General features: G+C 42.6%; 1 protein-coding gene across 3 annotated transcripts in view; it reads right to left on the bottom strand.

Annotated features, from left to right (window-relative positions):
• Positions 1-26,569, bottom strand: part of Agbl4 (ATP/GTP binding protein-like 4) — a 1,347,784-nt gene that overhangs the window by 70,991 nt on the left and 1,250,224 nt on the right. For all 3 annotated transcript variants that reach the window (XM_013521735.1, XM_005398626.2, XM_005398625.1), the window contains exon 9: positions 25,003-25,114. In XM_013521735.1, coding sequence (XP_013377189.1) covers positions 25,003-25,114 — 112 coding nt within the window. The remainder of the gene's footprint in view (positions 1-25,002; positions 25,115-26,569) is intronic.

Here is a 26,569-nt window from a genome sequence, read left to right as displayed (position 1 = left end):
CTGGCATTATGATCCTCATTTTATTGATGAGGGACCCTTGGCTCAGAGTAGTGAAGTGAGTTGCCTAGGGTTATATAGGGAAGCAAAAGGATCAGATAAATAGGCAGGTCGGATAGAGACTGATAAGTAGAAAGACAGAGACAAGGCGGAGAAGACTAAGATCTGCATAAACGATGGGCGAGAGGACAGTATCATTCACTCCAGTATAGGACCCTGTTCAATTCCCAAGAAAGCCACACTATGTCCACTACTGTGTTTATCACATGGTCTTCCTTACACCTAAAACGCTCTTCTAACTACTTGTGCATGGCTTGCAATTCCTGCTTATCCTAAGACTTGATATTGGCATTACTTCCTTTTGAATGCCTTTCTTGATTATTCTTCCAGACTGGGTTCATTTTCTGCCCTCCAAGGTCTCCTTCTTCTTTATTACAGGAGTAAATAGAATGGGAATAGGAAGAACTCAGAATCTGAAGGAAGAGAGACCTGGATTAAGCCTGTCCCACCATCTACCAGCTGCATGACTCAAGGCAAATAGTTTTTCCTGTTGGTTTTTTCAGCTGTGCCATAGACTTGACACTATCTGTTCCAGAAGTGTACGTGGAGTAGAGATAGCGTAAGAAACGGCTGGAGTAGAGTGTATGCCTGACAACTAGAAACTGAGTCGCTGCTCAAGGCTGACTGTGCCGTGCCACAGTAACCCAGTGTTGGGGCTGCAGCTCCCACTGGTCTGTAAGCTACCTGAGGACGGTGCCGTGTCTAACTCACCGCTAACAGGTTAACTAAGCTTGCTGAATGTGGTACGAATTATTCCTCCTGCCTATACTGGGCCACTGATTGGGGTATATTTCTAGGCATCACGAAGTGGAGTAGGGAGTTGGAGCAGCTGAAGAAGGTCGGGGGTGCATCCCTGCAGTAAGAATGAAGGATTGGATGACTGAAACCTATTATGGAATAAGATACAAAATGTGTGTAAATTGTGAAGATAAAAGATCAAACTTAAATTTTTTTTTTTTTTGGTAAGGAGTCACTTTGTCATTGCAAAACTTTCAAAACTCTTGTGTTCAGTCTTGGTCATCTTTAAGCATGTGTAGGCAGAAAAGCTGGAGACGAAGTGGATCAAAATTTTCTTTATATTTTCATTTACTTTCCAAGATCTCCTCATTTTCCTGAATTTTATTTTTCTGGTGGATTCATAGACCACTTGCAATCCTCTTCTTTTACTCTCCTTCCTTCTTCTTCCCATATTCCCTGTCTTTTGGACCCTAGAAAACCAGCTACTAGACACAACCTCTTCTCCCCAACCTGGAAGAAGGTTCATATCAAATGCAATGCAAAAGCTCTCAACACAGTTAAGGACAGGGAGCTCCTCCATAGGCAGAGGGGCAGGGCCTGTCCAGGTCATAACCCACCACTGTAGGCTGGGCCAGGCCTTCATTGACATTCTGTTCACAGCTAAAGCCATTTCTGAGCCTGACAGACCTCCCTGATATCTGCGTGTGGAAAACAGGCAGGCTGTCCAATCCTCTGGTGGCCTGACAAATGGCTAAGATGCAGGTCCAGGCTCCATGGCAGAGGCCAAGGGCTCTAGGCTGCAATGAAGGGTGGGGAAAAAGGGCACTTTTCTGTCAGATGGCCTGACTTCTGCGGCAGGGAGCACAGAACTAGTGGGAGGAGGAGAAAAGTAAAGGTGCTGACCTGTGCCAATGCGAATCCTGCCTGTGAGTGGGGAGTTGCTCCAAGAAGTAAAGCTCTACTCAAGCTGCCTGGGTGCAAGGGCAGCACCGCCTGTAGGGCTACAGGGCTAGTTACATTCACTTTCTTCCTCATCCATCAAATGGGGGCAGTAATCACAATGGCCTCACATTGGTGAGAACTAATTATGTTCATACACATAAAGGACTTCTCCTAACAGTGTCTGGTGCTGCGGGTGTTCAGCCCAGTAATCCTTCCTTTAGATAAGAATGTCCACATCATGCTATATTTTACTTGTGTCATCTCATTTAATTTTCATATAAACTAGAGCCTTGGATATTTTCTTTGTTTTAAAGATATAATTTCAGAGCAGCTAACTTCAATTGTCTGAGAACATGTAGTTGAGTAGGAAAGACAAATGATTTTAAACCAGTCTATCTGAGTAAAGCACAGGTCTTCAACCACTAGGCAACGCTGCCTGTGAGCATTTTGTGCCCCTCTTTGAGTCTATGTCAGACTATCTCTATTGATTTAAAGGAAATAAGATTATTTTTAAACTCCCTAGTCGGAAACAAACAAACAAAAGCTCAAAATAAAAATCAATGCATTTATCTTTAAGGTTTAAATGCCGCAACATTTCTGCTAAATGGGGGAGGGGGAAGAAAACAAACAGGCCCAGCTTTGGTCCTGCACGCAGAGGGGAGTGAGGCAGTGGAGGCTGCAGGTAATGCAGCCGAGCCAAGGCAGTGCTGAGGAGGGGTCACGTCTCCGCCGGCTGCTTGGGGAGCAGGTGTGCTGCTGCTGGTGAGGCTCAGTACTTTGTGGCAATCAACTATCTGATTGGACAGAATAGACCACAGAATATAGCCACATTTATTCAACAAATATTCGCTAAGCACCTACTGTGTGTCAGATCCTGTGCCGGGTGCTGAGATTAAAGAAATTAATAAATCCCAGAGAGTTTATGCTCTTGGAGAAGGCAGACAGGAGTCAGTCACTCCCATGGAAGGGGACTGATCTATGCAATGACAGAGACCAGCACAAGGGGCTGGGGAGTTCCAGGAAGGAAATCTAAACTGTGGGCACGGCCGGGTAGAGAAGATTTCCTGCAGAAGTGCTGGGTACGTGGATAGTTCTTGGTCTATAGCAGTCATATGTAAGAAGGTGGATGAATGCTGATCTGTCATACAGAGGCTCAGAGCCCAGTCCTGAGCGCAGTCTCAGTGCAAAGCTGGTGGTTAACAGATCACTTGAAATCAGTGACTGTTAACAACTTCCTGCACATATAAATAGGATTTAATATAGATGGGTGACCAAAAACAGTGGCTAAACAATAGCAGTTTCATAAAATAAACAGAATATACTAATCAAAGACACTGAGTCCAATTTCCCCTAAGTTTAACAGAATTTGAATGAATTATATCTGCTCCAAATGCTGCCTCGTAGGAGACATTTTTTCCTAAAAGCTCTTTTTGAGGTTAAAAATAAAATGAATTTATGAGAAATATGAAGAAATTGAAATCAGTGTGCTTCTTCCCTCCCTGAGGATTGAACCCAAGGTCTCACATGTGAAACATGCGCTCTGTCACTGACCGGTGCTCTCAGCCCTGCATCATGATTGCTTTGTAAAACTACGTGTTTGAATTTTAGAAGACACATGGAGAATTAAGAGAGGTTAAGTAACTTGCCTAGGATCACACAGGTAGTGGTGCAACTGGGATTTGAACTCATATGTGTCTGATTCTTTCCATTATATTAACTTTCTTCCCTAAGCCCGCTTCCTCATTTTAAATATCAGAAACTGGAGTTCAAAGAGAACTAGTGATTCCCCTAAAGTCCTACGTGGATTCAGCAAGAAGGAAATTTGGGCTCATCAGATCATGGTGCTGACTATTCTCTCCTAGGGCTCTTCAATTGTCATTTTGTTTGTCTGAGAATCCCACAGGGGTATGTATAACCCCTACCTTACTGACATGGACCTTGGCTTCGGACATGCCTTGCCCTGTAGAATGTGAGCAGTTATAATTTTGTCATCTCTGCATGGAAGCTCTAAGTGGAATTGTGTTCCTAGGCTCCACCATGAAAACAGCATACCCCACATGGGAACAACACTGTCAGCCCGGGCCCTGGGTGAGAAGCCATGTGCAGCTGAGCTGAACCACATAGGCCCCGTGTACCATGGGGCAAAATGAATGGTTGCTGTTATAGCCTATCAAGCTACCAGGGGTATTTGTCAACACAGCAAAAGCTAATGTTACAGCACAGTTTCTAGCAAAACTGTGTTCTTCGTTTTTCTTATTCTCGTTGCCTGTAGTTGTGCAAGAATTATGAGCTTAGAGCATAAAGTGAATGGCTGTGCTAGTGGCCGTTTTAATTTTAAGTACTAAATATATATAAATAGTTTAGGAAAGGGTTACAAAACACAAGGTAAAAGAAGAAAATGAGGCAACAAATTTTTCTGTTTCCAAGGTCATCCTCTGATCAAAAGAAAACTAGAAGAATCTCACTCTGTTGATGGAGAGATAAGGATGAGTCAGAGAATTAAGTTTCTCTCTTTCCTGCTCTTCTGCCACAACGAGGGCTGCTGGCAATGACTAAACACCTCCCCGCCACAAGCACCTAGTTTCGGAATGGAAGATGGTAAGGAAAAGAAGATGCAATAAATGGCAAATGAATCTCTCCTACCAAACCACTGTGTGACCTTGGGGAAGTCATTTTCCTTCTGACTTCAGTTTTCTCATTTGTAAAATGAAATGGCTGAACATGAATCTCTCACTTTCCTTCCGGCTCTGATATCTCTGATTTGATTACTTCTAACTTATTATCCCAATTGGCTTGAATAAGACCCAGAAGCTAATCACAGGAATCCATCCAAGTTTTGCACAAGAAGCTGATCCTGAGAATCAAATGGGATAATCTAGAGAATGTGCTTTGCACAGTTTAAAGGGTTCTCTTGTTACTTTTTCAATGAAAAGATGTGGAGACAGAGCCTGGGCTATCGCTCAGTGATTAAGCATATGCTTAGCATGCACCAGGCCCTAGGTTTGATTCCCAGCATGCTTCTCCTTCTCCACAAAGGCAAATGTGTCCTCAAGTTGCATTACCCTAGAAACCTTCTCCCTCATTTTATTTAATTATTTATTTATTTTATTTTGTTGCGGTACCGGGGATTGAACTCAGGACTTTGCGCTTGCCAGGCAGGCGCTTATGCCCCTGAGCTATATCCCCAGCCCCTTTCTCCCTCATTTTAACAACATCAATCTTTCAGGTCATTCTGTCTACTTTACCCTTTTAACCCTAGCAAAACTGTTTTCTCTTTTCAGCAAAAGAGAAACATAGCTCTAAAATAAATCAAAACAAGAAACACGTAGCAATGCCATGAGAGACATTACAGATAAAGTGCTGAAGACTTCAGAGTTCAGCAAATCCAGACTGGAATTCCATTTGTATCTTTTTGTTCACATATTAAATGGGGATGATAACTATCTAATGTGATCATCACTAGAATAAATGATATAAGGAATTTATGGTCCACAGTAAGAGCTCATTTACAGTTGTGACAATGACAGAAAGCTTCCTGAAGTGGTGGCATGGAAACAAGGCTGAAAACTATATACAGTTCCGAGGTCTGGATGAGATGGATGGGGGTAGCAGCCCGTGAGCAGGGAGCATATGCTGGTGAAGGTACAGGAATTAGATCATAAGAGTGGCCACATGAACGTGGGTAAGCCAGATGTCTTCTGGAGAAAGAGGAGCAGGCATTTAGTATACGAGTGAAAGTTTCATACAAAGGATTGTAGAGGAATGAGCCTGGGCCCTTGAATTCCAAATGGGGACTCTTAAAGCTGTTGAAAATGGGGAAATCTAAAGAGCTTAATAAAATTATGATTTAGGAAGTTCTGAGTATGATGATGAATTTTGAGGAAGAAGTTTCATTCTCCCTCCCAGGCCAAGATATGGGGAGGAGTAAGAGCTAGTTATGTTCTCATGGAAGAACTGTTGATGTACCCACCTGAGATAGAAATCTGAGCTACAGTTGAAACATCAGACAGCACTGTGAATTAAAATGGATGTGATCGTGGCAGAGAAAAATTATTCAAAACTTTAGATGTTCAAAATTTTCCCTTATACTCTCTTAAGAGAATCACTGGCTTAAACTAAGACAGTGAAAACCTCAGGTAAGAAAATGTAACCAGAACTCCATTTGATTTTTTTTTTTGGAATTGGAACTCGGGGCCTTGCGCAGAACTCCCTTTGTTGATCAGATCTGAGTAAGATTGCTTTTCATGCTTGCTTTTCTTTCAGTAATCATAAGATGCAGTGGGTCTACCCTGGACCTATAAATTTGTTTTTACCTGAAGTAAGCTCAATCTGAGTCGATCCATGTTACTATAATAAAATATCTGAGACTAAGTAATTTTTTTTTTTTTTTTTTCTGGTACTGGGAATCGAACTCACAACCTCATGCTTGCTAGGCAGGCGCTGTGCCACTGAGCTAAATCCCCAGCTCCGAGACTTAGTAATTTATAAACAATGTAAATTTATTTCTCACTCTGCTGGAGGGTGTGAAATCCAAGATCAAGGTACTGTCAGAAATGCAGATTCTTCAGATCCCTCTACTGATCATAACCTGAATTTTAATAAATATCCAGGTATTTATTGTACATTAAAGTTAAGAAGCACTGAATTACATCAACTCCAGGAGATCTCTACAACCAGGGAAGGTTAGAGCTCATCTAATCTTTTTATTAGACTCTTGATAAAATGAGGTCCAGAATGAAGAGAGAACTAGATTTTCCAAGGTCACACAGTATAAAAGGTACCATCCAGTTCATAACATTATATCCCATAATTAATAAGGAATAATTCTCTATGGCTAGCTGGAGATGAAACACAGGCTACTGTAAGCCACCTTGGGTTTAGAGGCAACTCTATGTGGAACATTTAAAATCCAAGTAGTCTCTCTCTGAGTCTCACTTTCAAGTGGGCGCAATAAGACTCACCTGATAAAGATAAAACAGTGAAGTGAAACAACGTGTGTGTAGATACTTAATGTCTTGGCTTAGATTTAAAATGTTCCCCACAAGCTCACATGTTTTGAAGATGCTCAGATCATGGGGCAATACACTCATTAGTGGATTCCTCCATTGATGGCTTTAGTAGCTGAATGTGCTGCCAGGAGCCCAGGCCTGGTTGGAGGTGAGTCACTAGAGATGTCGCTGGGTAGAGTATATTCCTGTCCTCAACACCTTCCTTTTCTCTCTGCTCCCTGGCTTATGTGTTAAACAGCTACCTTCTGCCGTGCTTTTCTACCACACCCTTTTCACCTTGGAGCCAGCTAACTGTAAACTAAGTCTTCTAAAAGCTGTGACCCAAATAAACCCCTCCTGCTTTAAGTTGTAGGAATCAGGTATTTTGTCCCACTGATGGAAAGTGGCTAAGACATTTTCCAGGGTCTGAGTGTTGAGTAACTTAGAACTACACCCTAACTACCAGAGGTAGGAGCAGAACCCAAAGCTTCAGAAACCTGCTTGCGTATCTTCTCCTTATCAAGTTGTACCATTGGGTTTCCAACTTTAAAAGAGGACTTTCTTCTGCAGGATGGACAGCTCCCCCCAGGTTCTGCTCAGTGCTTGGCTCTTTCCTCCCGCATACTGAGAGACACCACAGTGGCTGGTCTCCTTTCTGTCTTCCCCAATGGACTGAGTGTTGCCTTAGAAAAGGGACTGTGCTTTTTGTCTCTGGACCCGCCAATCACCTCGTGGTCGATGTTCTGGCTGATGGAAGGAGGGAGGGATGGGAGGAGAGAAAGAAAGAAGGAGCAAAGGAGGAGGAAGGGGAGGGAAGGGAGCTGAGAGGCCTCCGAGTGTTGGAAAGCAACCATTTCACAGCATGATGGATTCATTCAAAGTAGTAGCTTGACAGTACGAAATTCATCTTTTTATGACGGTGACAACACTAATACATTTATTTCCCTTCTGAAATTAACTTTCTAATATTAAGAAAGGTTAAAATGAACTGCAGTAAAATAAGACATTTTGTCATTTTTAACAAATTATACCAAATCAGACTGTCAGATTAAAGAGGTCACCGTTTTGAGGTCTAAACGCTGGTGCTGATTGCATAATCAGAACTAATGCTTGTCATTCTGCCCTTTCCATATCTGCAAACCACCAATAGTTGCCTTTGGCCAAAATGATTAAACTGAAATATCTCAGCCTAGTATTCCAAGGCCCTTTAGAATCTGATTTTTTTTTTTTTCAATCCATTTTCCCCAAAGGGACTCACTATACTGGCCAAAGCCCCCTGCTTCTTGCTAGCATCTTCCTTCTATATCCCTGTGCTCGTTGTCCCTTGTCCGAACTGTCATCCCTACTATGTGGCCAGGGAGCTTCTCTCTACCCCCTTTCTGTTTCCTACCCATCCAACCCACTGGCTAATCCCTTGGCCCTCAGGCTTTGCCTTATTTGGGCCCTGAGTCTTCTACTTCTGCCCTTTTAACCTTGGTTTGGCCCTGCCCATGGCTTGGGCTCTGCGTACTTACCTTTGACCTCTTTCTCAGCTTGCTCTGCTCTACCCTTTGTTCACCGTGAGACATCTGGTAAATGGTTGGTATGGGAAGGGACCCTGACTCGAGGTGCTTTGTCATAGAGGTGCAAGAAGGGAAGGCAATAGTGATGACCTCCCACCTTTCTGTCCTGTTCCCCACTACTTGGGAGCTGTCTGCTGGTGTACTTAGTCCTGGCCTACCTGGAGTCATAGCTAAGACTGGACACTGAGTTTGTCTTGTGGGAAAGTTACTTAATAACTTTAGATCTTAGTGGTCCCATCTATAAAACTAAACAATACTCCCTACCTTATAGTGCTGCCAGAGGGGCAAAGGGACACTATACATTTCCAGGACCAACCTGAGGAAACAATTATAACGAGATGCTTGGGCTAGTGACTCCTCCCCGGATCCAGACTGCACGTGCTCCAAGTCCAAGGAAAATTGTGGGGAGTTTGAGTCCAGCTTTATAGGGTGGTCTCACTGTATGACCTTGGGTGGGCCATTTCCCCACTCTGGATTGCTGTGTTCTGTCTACAAGAAAGGTTAGTTTGCAAGATCACTTCAGTTGGGGAAAGGAGGTTGAGACCCCAAAAATCTGGAATTATGCTATTAACTCAAGGTCAATAACAGCCAATCAGGAGAAGTTTGGGATGGGTATATTCTTAGCCTATGACCACAGTCTATGGTTAAATTGGAGATATCTGAAAGTCAAAAATCTCTTGATTGCATAAGTATTAGCTGGCTCCATTTAGGACTGTGGATCCTAATTTACCTGCCATGCACTCTACAGAGTTCACTCTAGACTTTTCAAACCAAAGTATTCTTACAGTGGTGGGGAGAGGCAGAGAGCCCTAAGTAATAGAATATATCGGATAAATCTATATATGTCGGGTATATATCTATGAGGTCAATTGAACCTAAACAGATGGAGGGAATTCTGAAATTTGTTCCTTAAAAGTATTATTATATTTAAGAAGAAACTAAGCCAATGGGATTCCTCCTTTCTAGATTGTCCATTTGCATATCTTTAAAGACAAAACAGGAGAGTCCTAAAAAATGTTGAGGCGCTAGAGAGTGTGGTCATCCTGCACTGCACTGGCGTAAGGGCTTAAGACTCAGGGTGATCTGGCTTCATTTCAAATTCCAATACCACAAGGCACGTGACCTAGCAGGTTCTGTTTTCCATTTGTTCCTCATTCGACTGACAATTGAATACATGTTAGGTACTATGCTGTGTGCATGGGAAAGTGGAGGTGACAGAGTGTTATCCCTCAAGGAGGTCACAGTTGCACAGAGAAAGCAAGCACATAAGCAGGTCAATGTGCTGTGGAATGATAAATGTGTATACCAGGAGAGACCACTGTTTGGAGCAGGAACATTCACTCTGAGCCTTAGTTTCCTCACCTGAGAAATGGGGGTAATAATGTCCATTTTGTAAGGCTGAATAAGGGATTAAATGAGATGATACCTGGTGCTTAATAGATGCTTAGTAACTATCAGTACCTTCCTTTTTTCCCTTTTGGGATCCTGAAGAGCTGCATTCATTTGTTCCATCCATGCCAGAAGGTGCAGTTATATAGCAAAGATGTCTGTTAAAGCCCTTGCCTTAGCAGTTGGAGTGATTTTTGAGGTCAAAGCCTGAAGTTAAGCTGCAACAGAAAGAAACTGTCCTCTTGCACTGGGAGCCTGTCTAAGTCAACTCTCCTTACTGTTGAGTCTGCACAGGTGGTGTCAAGAGTTTGCAGAAAGGCTTTGCCCTGACGTGCCCTCTGGATGCTGTCAGAGCATCTGGCTCTGTAGTGGCTTCAGTTCCAATCAGTGTCGCAACCCTGCCTTCCTGGTCATTGCCCTTCCAGCAAGCCCATGTCTGAGCGCCTCCATGAGCCCAGCCCTGTTACAGGCAACATCTGGTGTCTGGAATTGGTCCTGGAGGATCGGGAGGTTAATGGACCACTGGTGTTCGTGTTAGAACCATCCTTAGTGTTGTCAGGCTTGAAGGAGTCTAGTTGCCTTACTATACACTCAAAACCTGGGAACAAAGGAAATCTGCTTGCTCCTGAGGGTTAAACTATAATGTGCCCAAGAATGAATTAGAATAGACAAATAAAAGCCTCCCTACGAGCAGTGTGCTCCTAGAACTGGCTTCCTGTAGCCCAAATAAAGGTGTTAGCACAGTGGAAGAAAGACTTTGTAAGAGACCGGGGTAGGGAGCCATCAGAGTTGGGAGCTAAGGTGAGGACTTCCTCACAGTCTATCTTAGAAGCACTCTTGTATTGTATTTCAATAGTGGCTAATTTTTTAAAAAAAATTTGTGGTGCTGTGTATCAAACCCAGGGCTTTGTGTTTGTTAGGTAAGTGCTCCACGGCTGAGTTATACCCCTAGCCACTATATTTATTTTTAAAATGCTACAGTCTAATGATGGTGATAGTTTTTATTGTTTCAAAGACTCCTTTGTGAAATTAACATTGAAATATTAGGTATTGTGTATTATTAGATTTGTGCTTATAAAAAGAAATTCTAACATTTATCGAGTACTTGCAATGTTCCAGCCTTACAAAATACCGTGTCATTTTACAGTGTCTTTTTAAATCCTCATGACATTTCCTCGAGGAGATGGTGTGGCCTTATTTCACAGACAAGGCCACAGAGGCTCGGGGGTGAGACGGCAAGTAGAACTAGACTCAGAGGTTGGAGGCCAGTTCAGACTCCAGAGACGATCTCTTGAAGATTGAAGAGTCTATCTCCAGTTCTTGTAGATGACAGGCCAGTGGCTCTGAGGTCAAGGTTTAACAGACTGAGAATAGCCAAAAGTAAGAAGAAAGGGTGAAATTTCAGGTATGCTCTAGTGAGGAAATTCCCTACTATTCTTCAAAAATGTCAGCAATTGGAAGACTTCCTAGGATGGTAGAAGCCTGGATATGGGAGGCCCTCTGGGTTAGGAGTTTTGAACAGAGAGAGAGACAGTGGTAAGATGGATAGGTGGATGAAAAGAGGGAAGAACAGCTAGCTAATAGGAGGGATGGATGGATGGATGGGTGGATACTGATTTCAATTCTCTTCTATAATATATGTTGAGCTGACTCCATGAACTCTTTTTATAGGGCTTGACCTATAGCCAAGCACCTGAGTTTGGGTCTGTCTCATAAAATAAGGCCTCTCCTCAGATCACAGTCACCAAATCCCTTTCTACTTCCATTAGTTTTTATTTTGATATAAAGTTAACATATACTTGTGGAAAATTGCTGGGAAATTAAAAAAAAAAATGGGGCGGGGGTGGGGGTTGGGGTGGGTAAAAACAGTCCTAAAATACCACTGCTAACCATTAGTTTACTTTCATTCTTTTTATGTAGGTTTTAAACCTAGTTGTTACATATGTCTTAACACATAATACATATGCAATTTTGTCTTCTGGTTTTTTCACTTCAAATTACAGCACAAGCATTTCCACAGTATTATAATCTCATCATAAATATCCGTTATATGAATGGATCATGATTCACTTAATCAGTTTCCCACTGTTAGGCACTTAGATATTTCTCAGTTTTTCTCTGTTTGTAAATAATGATTCTGTGGACTTTTCTCCTTTGTATATAAATCCTTATGCACACTTCAAATTATTCTTTAGTCTAGTTTGCTAGTATTGTGATTGCTGGCTCTGAACTATCAACACAACAATATATTTTGAAACCCAGAAACTCAGTAATTTTTTATTAGGGACCCCTGCAGTGGGCCCCAATCTCCTGCCAGGTGTTAGGGCATATGGCAAAAAGAAAGAGCAAGAGATCAAACGCTGGTGCAGAGGGGAACTGGGATGACCAGTTGTTCACAGGGAAACAAAAGGCCACGAGGCAGCCAGAAATTAAGTATTTGATGATCACATTTGCACTAAGGAAAACAGTGAGGAAATTGCAGCTGGATGTGCTTGTAAAAGAGGGAACAAAGCATTCTTGCAAAAGGGATGGAACAACTGGATTCAGGTTGTGGTTAACAAGTAACCTGCTTTGTAGCCAGTCCTGGGAAGGAACTCTCTCTGGAGTCACACAGGCCTCAGCGAACCGTTATCTCATACCTTAGTGTTACAGACTCACGGCCTGCCTCCCTGGGCTCATCTGTGGCCATTGGCAAAGAGCAATGCTAGCCCAACGCCACCTGCTTGCTATCGTGAAGACATGTACACAGCCTCGGCCAGACTCACTAATTAAACTGAAAGCCAGTTTAGGGAAGTCACCTCTATATATCCTATGCTGCCTGCTAGTAGGCACAATCACATTTGGGCCAGGGGAAGGGTGATGAGGTGCTCTCTCATAATTTTTTTTCTCTCTCTCTTTTGAATTCTTTCTGTTTCCTGGAGAGTAGTTTGTTATAATTATCAGGATGAAGTCCAAGCTTCCTGGGATAGCCTGCAATTCTCTCTCACAGCCTGCCACCCGGGTTTACCTCTTGCCTCATCTCCAAATCCTATCCCCAAGTCCAGAAACCAAATTCCTTGCAATCCCCAAGTGTATTGGCTACCAGGAACCCGGATCCTATGACCACGAGGTCCTAACACCAGTGACACAGCGTGATTCTTTGTGTCTTTGATGAAAGTTTCCAGACAAGACATGTAGGCCCTCAGGTAGAGCATAGGTAGAGTTTATTGCCAAATGATAGATTTTCAGAGGGAGAGAGAGAATACACCTTCAAGCACAAAGGTTGCACTGAATGAGGTCTCAGGTTACGTTTGTATAATTAATTGGGCCTTTCAAGGAATATCCTTTCTTTCCTCTAAAGTCATTGTTCCTTTACAAGGAAAATGGGCTATGTTGGCCTATTAGCTCTTTGTTTACTCCCTACATGGATGTTTTCCACATAGTGCATTTTGAGACCTTGAAATTTTTCCAACTCTTCACTCATGCCCTGAACTTTGTACAAGCCCTAGACCTTAGCAGCTTGCTCACAGGATGTTAACTTCTCTTGGGCGAAAGTTTGAAAGCACAAGCTTGTGTGGATTTTATCTACAGCTAGTGATTAAGAAAAGAAAGGAATACATCATTACTAGTTTTTTTCTTTCCAAGTAGGCCCCAGCCACCTTCTCCCATGGTTAGTAATTTCTAATTTTCTGTGTAACGTATAACCTGCCTAAGACCCGTGTCTTCACACAGGCTCCCTCTGCCTGGAATGCTTAGGCTTTGTCTAAGCACTCCCTACTTTTCCTTTAAAACTCAACTCAAAGATTTGTGGATAAATCTCTATTCACACCAGATTATTTCATTAGTCTAGGTTCCCCCAGGCGGCCTCGCCTGACCCCAAGTCCAGCTCAGTCCGTTTTCCTACACGGCACTCAGAGCCCTTGCCTATTGTGACACTTTCTATCTTGTGCTGCAGTTGCAGTTGAGTTGTCTGGAGTACCACTCCAGGGGTTTGCAAACTTCCAATGTCCAAGAGACCCCTTTACTCACATACATTTCTTATACTAGTAATAATGAACATTTTTTGTGAATATTGTGTGTGACACACTTCTTTAAGCAAATCTCCTGCATCACTTCAAACCCGACAAATAAGGAAAGAAGCTTAGAATAGCTATGGGCCCTGCCAAAGGTGGCTAAGTTATTGAGTGGTAATTTGAGACTTAAACCCAGGCCTGAGTCTGAGTTCTTAGTCATAAAATAATACGACTGCGATTCAAGGGAAAAAAGTCCTATCTGGGATGCTTCCTCAGACCACTTGCAATCTTTCTGAAAACAGCTTGAACACCAGCTTTTTCTTAACCATCAGCTCCTTGAGGGGAGGGAGTGTTTCTTATTTACTTTTCTGTTCCAGTGCACAGTGCCTGGGCTCAGGAAATATTTGTCGAATGGGTGAATGAGTAGGTGATTTTTGAAGATTACCGGCAAGTTCCTCTTTTCACTATACTTTACAAACCCTGAGATGCAGCAGGCAATACAGCCCGGAGCGACTTACAGAGTCTGGGGGAGGATCAAGGCTCATTGGCCAGGACTTCATTCTGCTCAGGCTGGTAAGACCCCTCACGGCCGGACACCTGGGACCAGTAGTGGTTTGAGAGATGGGCGCTGGTGCTTTGGGAGGATAGGGACAATTTCCTGATAAAAGGTTAAACAGTTATCTCTCCCTGAAATCAGTGATTCGTCTGGTTGCTTCATCAGAATTCAGCTCTCACCACCATGGTAAATAATGGACTAATTAGGCATCTGGCTTACTTGATTTCCCATGGCTAAGGCCAATTTCTGAAATGCAATATGCTATTTGATGTACCAGCATGAATTCATCCTGGGCTCCTGAGCCTCCCAACAGCAACAACCAAAAATAACTCTTGGAAAAGTTCCACACATGTTGAGCACAAAACATCCTAAAATGTAACCTGTACTGTTACGGCCTACTCAGCTGAGTCCCTAATGGAGTAGCAGGCCGTATGCAGATCTCAGCCTGTGGTATGCAAGGGGAGGAGAATGGGACCAAAGGGCTGAAAAATGGATGAGGAAGGTTAATTGAAAGAGTTGACCCAGAGGTAAACTGGAGTGGTTGAAAAACAGACAAGGGACTACTCCGTAAGGCTGCCACAGACACTCCTTTCTAGCTCATTTTTCCCTGTTAGTATGGTAACCACAAGGGAGGAAAAAAAGAGGAAGAAACTTGGTCCAGTGTAGCAGCCAGGGTGAATGGGATAGCATAAGAGGGAGGGAAGAGAAGAACTTTAGAATCTGTGGGTTTCTGACAGGATTCCATGCTGCTGGGTTGGAATGCTGCAGAGGTGATATGTAGAACTTTATGTGCCAGGAGATCAGCAGGAGGGAAAATTAAGGAAAGGAGAGAAGCCCAGGCGCATACGGGGCAGTGAGAGGGAACTGTGGAGGTCTGAAAGTCAAGAGTGCAATGGATTTTTCTGGAATGTTTCATTGCTATCTTGCTGGAAGATGATGGGTGAGATGAAGGACTACAAAGATTCCTCCAAACCTTCACCGAGTGCCTGCTAAGGGTTGAACTCTGTCAGGTGATGGAGAAACAAGATGCAAAAGATGCAAAACAGTTTCTATCTCTGAGATGCTCGTAACTAACTGCTCAAGAGGTTCTCAGAGACCTAGCAGTTCAGAGCAGCAAGGAGGTGAAGGAAGATCCTCTACTGAAGAGGTTGGCAGTGTAGCTGAGAAAATGGAGGCCCTGGCCAAAGAGGATAGTATTAGGGCTCTACATCCATGGAATACACTCTGAATGTCTGTGTAGTAAGCCACTAGATCAGTGATGGTGAAACTTTTAGAGCTTTCAGTGATACAAACAGCCCATTGTGGCACGTGTGTCATAGGTTCACCACCACTGCACTAGGTGAAAGAAGTGCAGTGGTGTCTACTAATATTAACAGGTAGAGTCCATTAATATTAACAGAAGAACAAAGAAATGAAGACTCATTCTGGGGCAAAGACTATTGGGAAATCTTGGAGAAGATGTGGTTGGAGATGGTTTTCTAAAGAATGATGATTTGAAAGTGTCTTCTGACTTATCAGAGTTCCTTGTGTACATCAAATTCCTGTCCATTCTTCAGAATCCTATATGGATGCTAATGTCAGGTTCTGATGAGTGCATCTTTCTTTCTGCTTGTATTTCCTCTGTCTTTCCCAATGTAACATTCTTTGACCCATGCCTGCACTGACTATTTAGAATATAGAAATGACTAAGGCAAAGTCCAGGTCCTGAAAGGGATCACAACCCATGGTAGAGTATGTGAGTTATGTCTCTGGGGACAGTGAGGTAAGTGCTTAGATAAGTGTATAAAATAACAATTGCTTTATTATTCATGTACCAATTATTTAAGGTTCTTTATATAGTAACATGTAATCCTTACAGAAATCCTAGGAGATGGGCATTGTCATTCCCAAGTTACCTATAAAAAAAACTGAGACATAAAGAGTTTAATTGGCCTGACTGGAACAGAACCTTCTAGAAACTTTTACTGATACCGCCCTTTCCCCTGCAATACAAGTAATACATATCTAGCCAGTTGGTAAGAAGTACCTAGAATCTTTTAGGATGAAAAGATGCTGAGAAATCGAAGGATCCACCAACCTGACAGAGATTTTACCCTGAAGTGAGAGAGCTCTATTCTCTAACCTGCTTTCTTCCAGAGAGTCAAAATTATAATCTAGAGAGTTAAAAATATCATGTCTTTTATCACAGGTGGTGGAAGTTGCCCTTTAGAAAAATAATGATCTTCCTTAAAATTCCTTAAAGTTTCATAAGCCATCTCAAAGTGTTATAGGAGAACTTATAAAATTTTATGACTTAAAGCACCCTGTTTTCAGAGCTCTGTGTACAATATTGTATTTATTTCAAGTCTGTATTTCTATGTAGGACCTTTTCTCTTGATGATTATTTACTGAGCCATGTTCAAATATCCAAGCAGACATAAGCATGTGACCTGTGGTGTCATGTGGATTCATTAGCCAATACCTCAAGAAACCAGCAGCAGCTAGTTGTACTCCAAATGTTTCAATGGGCCATTCCTCTGCCCCTAAAACAGGGCAATAATGTCCCTTGGCTTCTAGAAAATGTTTTACATTTGTACATATTGGTTCCTGCTCTACAATTAGGGAGGCAGACAGGTCGGGTATTATACTTTCCTTTAAGCAGATGAGCACACTGAAGCTTAGGGAACTGTGCTCATTAATTTCAATTATCCACCTGATAGGATTAAGAGATTCCTGAAGAGGTGACTGAGTGGCGAGGGCAGTAACCTTATTGTTATGGCTTGTGTCCTCCCAAAGCTTCCCAAAGGTGGGGCTTTTCAGAGGTGGCTGAATCTAAGGTGTGTGCTGCTGGGAATAAGGATGTGTAACTACTAAAGCAATGCATTGATTGATTTGGCATAGTTCTGAGCGTGGATAATGGGAAGGCCCACTCTGTGTGTGGGAGGCAGCGCCCAAATGCAAGTAGCCTGGATGGAGATAAAGGGACAGAAAGAGGGCAGGCATGTTGCTGCTTCTTTGCTACTTTGCTGATTTCCTGCCTTCTGCCTGCTATGAAGTGTTTCTTCTCTGTGATGCCCATGTACCACACCACCTTGCCTTGCAGTCAGCAGACTATGAACTAAAACCTGTATAAACTATGAGCTGAAATAAACTTCTCCTCCATAAACGTTGAGTGTTGGATATTTTGTCTCGGCAATGAGAAAAGTAACTAAGACACTTACCAGTGAATTAATTCATTGATGAGTTCATAGCTAGGTGGGCTATTAAGAAATGGGGCTGGGTGTAGTGGCACACACCTGTAATCCCAGCACTCGGGAGGCTGAGACAGGAGGATCTTGCAAGTTCAAAACCAGCCTGAGCTACAAAGTGAGTTCAAGGCCAGCCTGAACTGCATAGCGAGACACTGTCTCAAAAAAAAGAAAAAGAAAAAAAGAAATGGGGCCTAGTTGGAGGAAGTAGGTCATGGAGGTGTGACCTTGGGGACTACCTGGCTCCTGGCCCCTTCCTCTCTGTCCTCTTCCTCTGCTGTTTGCTTCCTGGATGCCATGAGGTAAGTGCTTCTTCCTGCCATGATGTTTCTGCCTTGAAACCAACCCACTATGAACGGAAACCTCTGAAATTGGGAACTAAAGTAAACCCTTCTTCTTTTAAATTGTGGGTGTCAGGTATTTAGTCCCAGCAACAAGAAAGCTGACCAATACAGAAACTAACATCTATTTGCCCTGTATTAAGCATCTTTGCAGGCACTTGATTAATCTTCCTTCCTTGGCAGCAGCCAGGATTTTTGTGCCTTATAGAAATCCTGTCCACCAGCGGCTCATGCAGTAAATGACACTGATAACCCTAAATGACACAGACTGTGGAGGCGCAGGGTCCTTTGGAGGTTAACTTTCAATCCCTACGGTGTGTTGATAGGGGAAATTAAGGACCCAGAGAGGGGAAAAGACTTGCCTATAAGCACAAGAAAATGAGGGGTTCAGCCATTCTGGTAGAAGAATTGATATTTCTAGCTTCTCTTGCTGCCGCGCAAGAAAACACACACACAGTGATAGACATGGATCTGGAACAAAGACTTGGGGACTCAGAGTTGCATTTCCAGACTTTATGAGACCTCAGAGAGAGTCTATAAATGTACCCAAAAATGTGGTTTTCAAAGGGAGTAGCATTGTGTCTTTCTAGGGGGTGATATACATGTTGCCATCATGAACAAGTAATAGCACAACTCCAATGCCATAGCAGCAGGCTCCTGTTCTCCTAGTTCACCTCTTAGTGTGTATGAGGGCTGGGAAGGTGGCTCCTCCTCTTTTCCGCACACCTTCCTTGCAGTGGGCTTATCCTTTTTCCACAGCAAGTTTTCCCCACGGCTCATGCAGGGAGCAGCCTGGCAGGAAGTGCAGGTGTCCCTGGTCTCTGGAAGGCACTGTCATCTCAGGGCCTTCTAGTCAGTGAGCCAGTGAAACCCCTGCTCACGGTGAGCACAGACCTCCTGGACTACTTCTTTTTATTTTAATTGGCAAAACTGACTGGCTTTGTATTGTGTACAAATCCTTAATATAATGACATATACCTGAATATTTGTCTTTGTGTCCGTTTTTTATTTTTCATATTTATGCTTTCATGCTTATGCATTTTCTGTTTTATGTATATGAATGTTTTCATTCTCTGCACGTGTCTATGCTGTATGGGTGTGTGTGCGCATACCTGCGTGCATTTTGGGAGCTGTTGTGAATGAGTACTTTTTCTTTGTGTGTTGTTTGACCGTGTCACTGACTGCTCTGTTCGTCAACTAAATGTGTTGTAATTTATTTATTTATTTGACAGAAAGAGAGCAGCTTATCGTAAGGTCTACAGGAAGACAAGAGAAGGGGGAGAAAAACACCACCACCCACCCCTGTGTTGCTCTATTTTAAAAGCTGCTCTGTGTTGTTATGGCAGCTAATTTTCCTTAAATGATTTAAGGAAACGGATCTGTCTAAAAGAGCCGCAACCAAGTTGTTATAGCAACATGGCAGCGGCTGAGGTGGTCCTCTTTCCTCCAGGAAAAAGGGATTTCACCTTGGAATATAGAAACCTCTCCAAAACACAATCACTGGGCTTCTGAGTGACTCTGGGGCAAAGAAAAGACTCATACCCTCCCCCAGTCAGATCTTGGGGTTCTTAGCAATAGCTCTGGCTACTCTGAGAGATGGTCTCATTGTCCTCCCCCCACCATCGCTGTGAGAACCTAACTGGTCTCTCCTTCCTGCTTTCTCTCCTCCTTTGATCCAGTCTGTATACTGCAGCCTTAGTAACATTCTGAAACATATACTCTTTATCCATCTGTTTATTCATCATTCAACATGATATTCTCCACAGTGCCATGCTCTGTGCCGGGTCCTGGGGGCACAGAAGTGAACAGAGCATGTTCTCGAACAGCGTGTTAGCCATGTCAGCCTTTATTCTGCAAGTAACAGGGAGTTGCTGAAAGGACTTAAAGCAGGGATGGGAGACCCAGCAGGATATAAATTTTAGAATGACTCTAGAATTTTTAAACTGAGAAATGGCTGCAAATACGATTCACTGATCTCCTTGCTCCAGTGCCTTTGAGGGCTCTCCTCTGACTGCTGTGATTCTCAAATATATGCTGGATTTTCCCAACAAGTGGTGCTTGTTCCACTGCTTTGAATTTTTTTTTTTATTTTACAATCCTGATATTTAATTCAATTAAAACTCACTTGAAAAGAAGGTCTAAAACTTTGGCTTCAATTCTTTGGCCCAGTGTGAAAACCCACCCATGACCTTCCTCAGCCTACCTCTCCCTGCCCTCTCCCGATTTTCTATGGTAAATCCTGAACACCAGCCCAGCAGCTGAGGTCTCCCACCTCCACTCCATAGTTCAGCCTTCCCTGGAATGCCTGCTCCCTTTCTCTGCTTCACTTCCTCCAAACCATGGCCCCTTGATAAATTATCATCCACTTCTAAAGGCCCAGTCCAAATGCAAATCTTCAAAGGCTTCTTTGAATACCTCCCTACAATATGCCCTACTTGCATTAATTTCCCCCAGGCCCATGTTTTTGAGGTACAATGATTTCTTTTTATAGCATAGTTTTCTGAATGCCTTGGACTAGCATTTCTTAAGAGCCTGGTCTTCCCATAAGATTGTAATCCCCTGCTGGCCTAGGACCCTAGACCATTAATCTCTGTAGCCCCAGAAGTACCTAAGGATCTTCCTTATGGTGATATTGAGAAGTACCTGCTGCGTGTTAAAGCAAATGCTGCCCTTGTGTTGCACTTCACTAAGCTCAGCTCTGGGTCCACCTCACAGGTACAAAGTCAGGTGCTATTAGAGTTGCAAAGGTCTTACCTTTTTAAGGTCATAACAGTATAGGTATGAGAGGAGGGCCTTGTGTGTGGCCTTAAGAAAGTGACTGTGGTTGGTAGCTGATTGTGTGATGTGAAATCACTGTCATACTCTATGCTATGTGTGCCAGCAGAAAGTGAAACTTCCATGGGTAGGAAGTGATTTCTCACTTGAAAAGTGATGTAATTCCCGGTACTAAGAATTTAAGTATTCTGAGATCTGAAACCATACTTGGAAGGAGCGACCTCAGTGAAGGGTGGAATTGCAAATGGCTCTCTGGATCTTCACCACCACTATGGATACCAAAATGCCTAGGCTCAGCTGCTGACCAAGAAGTGATTGGTCAGTGGGGGTTAGTTGTGGTGGGAAGACAAGGGACCTGGGGCCTGGGAATACGGGTGGTGATGAACGTGGGAGTCTGAGTGGAGCAAGTCAGTGACAATGGTCAATTTGTGTCCTGGAAACAGGAGTGGGTGATGTCATGCCGAGTTCTCTCCCTGGAAGTTTACGTCAGTGTCGGCAGGTGGCAGGTGAACATAGGTGAGGGTTTGCGCCACCGGTCAAATCTTTAATTAAACGAAGGCACAATGATGGTGGCAGTGGAATCAGGGAATACTCCAAAGGGCAGGTGAGGTAGAAGAGGGGCCATGCTTCTCCTCCTCAGGAAAGTCTGAAGCCAAGTTAGTGGCTCCAGGTTTGCTTTATTGGTTGCTCCATTTTTATGCTTAGAGTCAGATCTTAGCTGGGCACCAAGGATCCTGAGAAAAATAGCCAGATTCTGCCCCAAGAGGGAATAATGTATTGCAACTGGTTAACAAAAGGCACATTGCCCAGAGAAAGCTATTATGAATGTGGATCCTGAAACACTTTAATATCTTAGCTTCTGTGGAATCTCTGGGTTAAGCACTTCTTTTTTGAGACAATCATTTACTATCTAGTGTCCCCGAAAGGTGTTAAGGATTTAGTGAGCATAGGGCTAGACAAGCAGCCTTTAAAGTGAATGCCATCACTAACACAAAGAGAACAAGCTGTTATTGCCAAGTGAGATGGACACAGAGGTCTTCCTCCAGAGGACTAGCTTAGGGTTGAGGGATGGTGGTTATATATGTGACAAACCCAAAGTGTAAGTAAGGACCAATGAGTATAATAAGTGTTGTGAAGTAGGAAGAAATGGTTCCCAAAAAGGGGGAACTAGGGAGGGGGAGGGGAAAAAGAATGAAGGGAAAAAATGATAAAAAAGGATAAAATGGAAATAAAGTTTTGTAAATAAGAAGGAGAAGAGGGATTGAAGGGAAAGGAGGGGATTGGGGTAAAAAGCAGAATCAAGATATACCATATACAGGTACAAATTTCCTATGATGAATTGATCCTTATGTGTGTGTGATCATTATGTATTCCTATGATGAACTGATCATTATGTGTGAACAGAGATTCAGCGTGTATGTTATTGTACCAATAAACAATAAAAAAAGAAAAAACAATATGTGCAACACTGAAGGTCAGAAGGAGAAACATATTTAAAGCTATTAGGACAGATGTCTTGCAACTGGGCACAATAAGGCCATAAGTCAAATGTGAATTTGAAACAGAACCAAATAACGTTTCTTGAGGGTCTGCTACAAAACAGTACTGTCCTAGGTAGCCTTATAACACTTTTAACTATAAACAATGTATAATCTATCATCCAAACCAAGAAATTTTTAGGAATGAAAGAGGACTCCATTAAAAATTATTCCTGGATAACAGATGTAAACCAAGACTTACGACCATTCTGCTCTTGTGATTTTTTTATATCCAGAATCAAACTCAGGACCTTGTCCTTGCAAGGAAGGTGCTTATGCTGCTGAGCTATATCCATAGCCCACTTTTGTTTTTCTGAAGAACCCATGAAATGTTTTATAATTTCATATTTACCTGTATTTACTTGTTTAATGTAGATTCACCCATATATTGCAAGGCTCAGTGTTTTTTTTATTCTTCACTAGTGGAAACAGTGCTTGCTATATAGAAATATGAAATGGAGGAAAGAATGGAGTAAAGGATTGGGAAAGGAAGAAGCCTCAAGTGAGATCACAGTCAAAATGGACACTTTGATTGCAGACTTGTGAGATGTGCAGCAGAGGACCCAGCTAAGCCGTTCCTATGTTACAGACCCATACAACCTGTGAGATAATAAACATGTGCTGTGTTAAATCCCTCCACCAAAAAAGTTTTGTGTGAGGACGGAAGGAGCAGGGAAGGGACTGAGAGCTAGGAACCCACATCATGTCAGCTTGACTTCTATATTAATGCCCTATGTCCTTGCTTGATGTATAAAGTCATAGATTTTAGAGAAAAATAGTTTGTACAACTATTCAAGCATTCAGGGTGTACTTACTAAGACCCAGGCGGTTCGTGCCATATCTATTTGTGCAGTAAATAATTTCCTAATGACTCTACAACTCAGTTCTGCCTGGTCTATGTTTTGTAACAGTGACAAATGTCCAGTTGTTTGTGAGCAAATCTGTAACTTCTAATTGATGATGGCAGTGGCAGGCTGAAGTCTCATGGTCAGCAACCCTTAACCCCTGTCCTTACCCTACCCTGTTCTCTCTTTGGGGATTCAGCTAAAACATTACTTTGTCCCATAGCTTCTATTCTATCACTCACTCTTCCTGGCCCAGTATGTGTTCTTTTACTGTGCCTCATTGTCCTGGAGGTGAATAATTGTTTTGTATCTGTAAACCATATTACATTTGGCATAATAGGATTCACCGTGTTCAATCCAAAAAATAGTTATTGAACATCTATTATCAGCCAGATCGGAAAACATATAGGGATGATTCTCTTGAGTAGGAGGAAGCAGCAGGGAAAAGCATTGCAACTCTATCAAAGAGAGTGCAGACAGCACAGAAGCCAGGGAGGGAGAACTACGTAGAATATACACTGAGAAAATCACACAGGGCTTCTCTTTGTAAGGAAAGCCAATCAGGATGGCATGGAGAATTCAGGCAATAAAGGAATTTGGTGGGCACATCTAGCACCATCCTTGTTTAGGAAGGACAAAGTAGAGAAGGAAGCCAATATACTAAGACTATGACCATGCAAGCCCTGAAACAAAGTTAAGCCAAGAGAGAACCCAGGAAAGTAAAATTTACATCCACAATCATAAAAACAGCTGTGTTATATCCAAGATAGCTATGTTACACCTAACGACTTACTTTTTTATTAGTAATTGCTCTGATATATGTGTTTGCTTTTAAGTACACATTTTTTCCGATCTATATATGTCTCTCTTTAATGTAGATATTTTTAGTAGCATAGTCAACAAAAGTAAGTACAATGGGTTACACTGGTCCACCCTGTAGCATCCCAACTCGGAGAGCTTTGCTGTCTTAGCTATCACCATTTGTCAACTAATCAGAGTTAAAGTGTAATAAAATTAAAATCACCACAGAGGGAAGGGATGCAGATGTAATTTCATTAGTATGTCTTCTAAACAATTGAGTCTGCTCTATGCACCATTTGACAGAGTACCATTTAGCTTGAAGTTGGACACTTTCAGTATAGCAAAGTGCACAGCCCGTACACCTACTTTATTTTCAGGTAACTGATTGCTAAACAGTTCTATTTCCCTAGAGACCCTATCTCTTCTCATGATCTCCACCTGAAAGAAAATCTGACAGTTCAGAGAGAGAATGATTGTGGTCTTCCTCCCTTCTCTAAGCTATGAAGCTCCTCTATCTCCTCTTATTTCCTACAGACAAGAACTTGCCCCTGTGTGCAAACATGGTGTGGATACCCATTGCTCTGATGCCAGTTTCCCTCTTTCTTCCGGAATAGTAGGCTCTCTTCTGTTGGAACACATACCACCTCACACCCCCACTCTACCATATGGGTCCCATGATGCTGTCCTGTCCTTATATGTCCTTGCCTCTTGGGCCAGAGCTGGCGTGCTCACAGGTGGACATGTCCTCCAAGCCAGGACCATCCCAGTCCTTTTGTTCCTGAAACTGGGAAGTGAAAGCAAGTCACTGTGGTGGTGGGAGCTAGAGCCACTGGATGTGACAGTTTGCAGTCATATTCTCCAAATGTGGAGGAGGCCAGGCTGTAGTCTTCAGCCATACAAAATACCCCTGGTGTTCTAATAATGCTTCTGTTTTGCTTATATTAGTTTGAGTTGTAGTTCTTTATCTTATAGCCAAGGAGCAAGTCCTGACAAATATGGACATACTCCAATATATATCTTTAATGCCATGAGACCACCATTAGCAAACTTAATATTGTGAGGGGTAGAAAGAAACAAAGAATTAGGAAAAGCCACTGGCATCTGGTAAATTTGGAGAAGTGCAGGCCTAGACCCTTCCCGGGTTTGCCTATGCATTCCTAACTTCCATATCCAAGTGAACTTTTCCAGTACAACACTTTTCTCAGATGAAGCCCTGAGACGCACAGCTGTTGAGAGGATTCAGTTACTCACTGGGTCATTGTACATCTGGATGATGAGCTGTTTCACCCCATGTAGAGTAGGGTGGGCCCATGGAGAGGGATCCAGCCAGTGACGATTCAGGTCAAATCCCATCAGAGAACACCTAGATAATACCCAAAGTAAGAGTGATTAAAAGTAGGACAAGCCAATATTTTACATGCCAATGTACATGTAAGTGTATGATCAGTAATTATGTCACTCACCTAGCATTTTCAAAGACAGTTTGAAACACTTTACATGTGATAATTCATTTAGTTCTATCAACAATCTTGTGAGACCACTACTATAATAATTCCTACCTTAGAGAAGAAGAAACTAAGTCATACAGAGGTTCAAAAATATTTCTGGGAAACAGTCTTATTTCAGCACCCATATACACATGAGCATCACCTACACAGTGCAGTAGAAAGAAATGCTTTCTGTCTTAGTTATTGTTCTCATTGCTGAGACAAAATACGTGACACCCAAGGTTAAAAGAGAAAAGGTTTATTTAGCTCATAGTTTGTAGAGGTTTCAGTCCATAATCGGCTGGCTCCAAGGCAGGGTGGCACAGCAGAGGGGCAACAATTCCTGGTGACAGAAGACAGCAAAAGCAGCAAGAGAGATAGCAGGGTCAAGCCTCTTTCTATCCCTGTGTTGTATGCAGGATAGCCACCCTAGGGCAGGTGTAGCACAATACCCTTAATCCCAGCATTAGACCATGAATCAATTATAAACTCTAGATGCAGTCGCCTCTGAAAAGCCTGCCTCTGTGATCACATGAGGCTTTGCGGGGGACATCCAGATACAAACCATAACGCTGCACAAACCATCGGTGTCCTCATTCTTCTCTTTGTCTCATACCTACAACCAATCCATTCTCTCTACCTTCAGAATATACTGGCATCTTTTTAATTACTTCCACTGATATCACCTTGAACTTTGACTAAGGTCTAGAGTTTTGTGAAAATTTCTTACCTGGAATTCTTATTTTCATCTTTGTTTATTGCTACCCCCTCCCTATCATTACATTTTCTACACAATAGTCGGACTGAATGTCTTAAAAACATAAGTCAGACTATATCCCTTTTTTGCTCAAATGGTTCCATGTTACATGCCATAAAAGCCCAAGTCCTTACAGTAGGCTGTCATCCTCTTGTGCCCTACCATTTAACCTCTCTGACCCCAGCTTCTACCACTTTTTCCTTTGTTTGCTCTGTATCAGATACTGTCCTCACTGTTTCTCCTATACACCAGGCACTCCCTACTTTGGTGGCTGTTCCCTGTGCCCAGAACTATTTTCCCTTAGATATCTGAGTAATTTATTCTCTCACTTAATTCACATCCTTGTTCAAATATCATCTGCTTTGTAATATCTACCCTGACTACCATGAACACATGAAATAATGTCACTAGAGAAAGTGTAATTGTGATCTCTTGGTTCTCTTCCTCTTCCTCTTCCTTTTCTTCTTCCTCTTCCACTCCCTCTCCCTCCTTTTATTCCTTGGACTTAAAGCTCTGCTTACACTTGGGATGAGGAATCTCCTCCAGAGCTCTGTCTACATGCTTCTAGCCCATG

Source organism: Chinchilla lanigera, unplaced genomic scaffold (genome assembly GCF_000276665.1).
Source record: "Chinchilla lanigera isolate Chin_1 unplaced genomic scaffold, ChiLan1.0 scaffold00063, whole genome shotgun sequence".
Classification (NCBI taxonomy): Eukaryota; Metazoa; Chordata; class Mammalia; order Rodentia; family Chinchillidae; genus Chinchilla; species Chinchilla lanigera.
The sequence above is the reverse complement of the archived record's forward strand: the minus strand, read 5'-3'. Positions and strand labels throughout refer to the sequence as shown.